Below are 3,416 nucleotides of genomic sequence, written 5' to 3'. Positions count from 1 at the left end.
AATTCAATTTATAAAAGTTATAAGACTTGGTTCAAAGAAAAAAACTTAAAATACAAAAACTAATATTAATAAAAAAAGAAAACAAAAATACTAAAAATAAGTTCTCCTATTTTAAAATTTTTATGTCTTGTATATGATAATTTATCAATGTAGATGGGTTTAATTTCAATGATTTATATTTTTAATATATTTAAATTAAATTACAATCATATTTTAATGGCTATTTATTAATAGAAGTAAACTCGTCGAGTTTGTGATATGAGTTTATATTCCTGTCACGAATTTATTTAAACTTGTGAGTTTAACAACCTTGAATAAGAATACTAATCTTTTTCTCTTTTCAATTTAATAAGGATATAGTGGTTCATTCATTAAAAAAATATGCTAATAACCTCTTATATTTAGGGATAAAAAGAAGTTTCAGAAAAACTCTTATATATAAGGGTGAAGGGAGTAACTTGTTCTTGCATTTTTTTTATTATCTAGATTAGAGATTTATCTTAAAATTCATTAGCACCATCTAATAATTTAAAAAGTTTTCAAATTCACCTATATTAAATGCATTCTTTTTTTTAAAAAAATCTTTCTTTACTATATGGATGTTAAAAAGGGGTAAATTAAGAAAATTGTAATGAATAATCAATGTGATGCATTATAAAAAAGATCACACATTCCTACTAGCTATACTATGTTATTTGTCAAGGCTTTAGAAAGTTTCAATATTCGAGACTGATCATTTGTCTTCCCTTTTTTGTTGAGACTGATCATTTTTTCACTTCTCTATCTTTTTATTAAACTGAGGATTATAAGTTTCTGTATCATCATACTAAAATTGTTTCTGAAGTTCAATATATTATTTGAATTGACATTGGCTTATATATATAGCTGAACACACGTGACATAATGAGACATAACCTGAATGAGCTTCGACCATATATAGATATGACACCCATTTTGCTTGCTTTGTTGAGGTCTTTCCGTTGGCCTCAAATTAATTAATTAATTTTGGTACTTTTTAATCGACAATATGCAATTTATAAATTGAGATTCTTCATAGAGCAGCTTTGATCCCGAATTTACGATATTCCGTAATTATAATATTACAAGTACGATGGGCTTTTTAAAAAAATGAAAAACGATGAGGTCATGTACCGGTGGTTATCAGACATGCATGCCAAAAGATGCCAACTGAATTGCTGATTTCGTAGTCTTGGTACCAGAATCAGTCCCAAACTCTGTTTTTCGTCCTCATAAATAATTATGAATGTGAATAAATATTATATTAAGACTCTTACTTTATCATAAATAAAATGAAATTTATTTCATTAATTATACATGCCTATCTATCATTTTCCTAGTAGCTAGTTAGCTCGCTCACTCCAAATCATAATTGAAGCCCATGTTACTCTGAGAATTCCAACTTATTAATTAATAATATCATTTTCAATCACAACCCACCACAGAATACCATATATAATAGCAATAATTCATTTGCTCCATAATTTATTACTTCTCAATTTTATATATAAGAAGTTTTTTTAAATTTTTTTATTTTTAAATATAAAAAGTTGTCAACATATTTATTAATAAATGGACCATTATACTTTTATTATATTAGAAAGAGAAAAAAAGTGTTCATAAATTTTTTTAAAAAAATTCATTTTTATTTATAACAATTAATAAAAAATAAAATATTATTGTACTTTTAAGTAAATAACTAACTTTTATTAATTTATATAATTTAATTAAAAATATTTTATATATAGATATGAATGGAGGGAGTATATCTTAAAAGGAAATTTTTTTTTTGTTTTCAAGTAATAAAAAAAGCAGGAAGAATTCGATTTTAAGAAACTATTGACTTTGACAATTTAAGACGACTCAAATTACATGAGAGGCAAGATATTCGTTTAATTACATGACTTTGTTATACAGGTTGAACAAATAAAAGCAAGTTCTTTGTATTTTGAACGTAAAAGTGGGCTCAATTATTTCTGTGTAGGGTTGGTTTAATTTTTTAATTGATTTATATGTGCCACAAATTTATTAACCTTATAACAATAAAACCCTTTTATTTATTTTATGGGTCTGTGTGTTTTTTATGCAAGGTGAACCAACCAGCTGTTTAGGAGCAGACAAGGCTCCAGAACATTGTCTCACATCAGTGGGCGCAATGCGCACCACCTTCAATGTCAGTGAAGCGGGCTTCATCTTCCCCAATCAGGACATATCTGGACCAATCTTCACAAGCTAAAACGAGTTCAAGATTCCTCTGACAAAGGAGAATTCATTCGTTGTGTAAGAAATGGAATTAAATTCACTTCCATTTATGAATTCTGAGTAACTTACAAGAAAAAACACTTGTTTGCTTTTCTGTTACAACTTACAAGCAAGGAAACTTCTAGAACATCTCAACAAGCACAGGGATGAAGGCAATGAACAATCTCATGTTTTTTTTTTTTTTTTATGCCAAATCTGTGATCGAGCAAACCAAAATTCTAGCTGAGTAGTCATGTGTAATTGTAAAGCGTTAATTAGGTCTCCAAAAAGCCAGTCATTCTGAGAATGGAATTCCGGACCCGGCTCAAATCCCGGCCCTTGAGAGTCCGGCCGTTCCCCGTGCACACCGAGAAGGCCATTTTCCCGGCAATCCTCCGCCCGACAATCACGTGCGGCGGCACCATACCTTCGTCCTCCCACTCTTCCTCCAGCTGCTCCTCCCTATCCATACACCGGAATATGCTCTCCGGAATGTTCACCGGCAGCGAATTCGCCACGATCTTCCTGGAACTCTTCCGGCTCTTGGTCGATTTATTCCGCGAATTCCACTGCTGTTGCGGCGGCTGAACGGTAACTTGTCTGTAATTGTCGGAGTAGCAAGAATCGTGGTCATCAACGACGTCAGGGGAGGCATGGCGGTGGTAGTGATCGGAGAAGACGACGTCGGACTCTTGGAATTCGTCGGCCATGATAGAGAAAACGAGAAGGCTGTGATAAAACAGTGAAGAAGGTAAGGGGTTAGGGGCCTTGTTATTTATACAGATGGAAATCAGAAAGGAAGTGGACGGAAGTTTGATTGGGTTATGTGTGCTGGCGTCACCATAAAGGCGTTGAGTGCGGTCCCCGCCTTCCCTCCCTCCCTGCGTTTGTGTGTCAGACTTAACTTTCATTTTGTGTTTCTAAAAATAATGTTATAAACTTGTTTCGTGTGAGTCGGCGGCCTAAAACACTAAAACAGCTTCCGTTACTTTGGGCCCACGTCTTTAACCCAAGAATGCATTTCCCCACTCATCGCCATTCGCCACTCATATTTTTTAACTTTTTTATTTTTGCGTTATTTCACAGAAGTCTTTTGGTAGGATGTAATATTAGAAATTACTTATAATAATATTTTTTGATCACCAATATTAATCAAA

At 32.3% G+C, this 3,416-nt stretch overlaps 1 protein-coding gene across 1 annotated transcript; it reads right to left on the bottom strand.

Moving 5' to 3' along the window:
• Positions 1-2,294: 2,294 nt before the first annotated feature.
• On the bottom strand, positions 2,295-3,185 carry LOC129306856 (protein S40-1-like). The gene has a single exon (XM_054947625.1). It carries the CDS (start codon positions 3,168-3,170, stop codon positions 2,535-2,537), a length of 636 nt encoding a protein of 211 aa, XP_054803600.1. The 5' UTR covers positions 3,171-3,185; the 3' UTR covers positions 2,295-2,534.
• Positions 3,186-3,416: the final 231 nt, after the last annotated feature.

The sequence above is a fragment of the Prosopis cineraria genome, unplaced genomic scaffold (assembly GCF_029017545.1).
Source record: "Prosopis cineraria cultivar Desert tree isolate PC_DT_omini unplaced genomic scaffold, ASM2901754v1 PC3, whole genome shotgun sequence".
NCBI lineage: Eukaryota > Viridiplantae > Streptophyta > Magnoliopsida > Fabales > Fabaceae > Prosopis > Prosopis cineraria.
Note: the sequence above shows the minus strand (reverse complement) of the source record. Positions and strands in the feature narration are given on the sequence as shown.

What these genes read in the sequence shown, in the direction of transcription:
- LOC129306856 (XM_054947625.1), bottom strand. Translation starts at nt 3,170, where the DNA reads ATGAAAGTTAAGTCTGACACACAAACGCAGGGAGGGAGGGAAGGCGGG.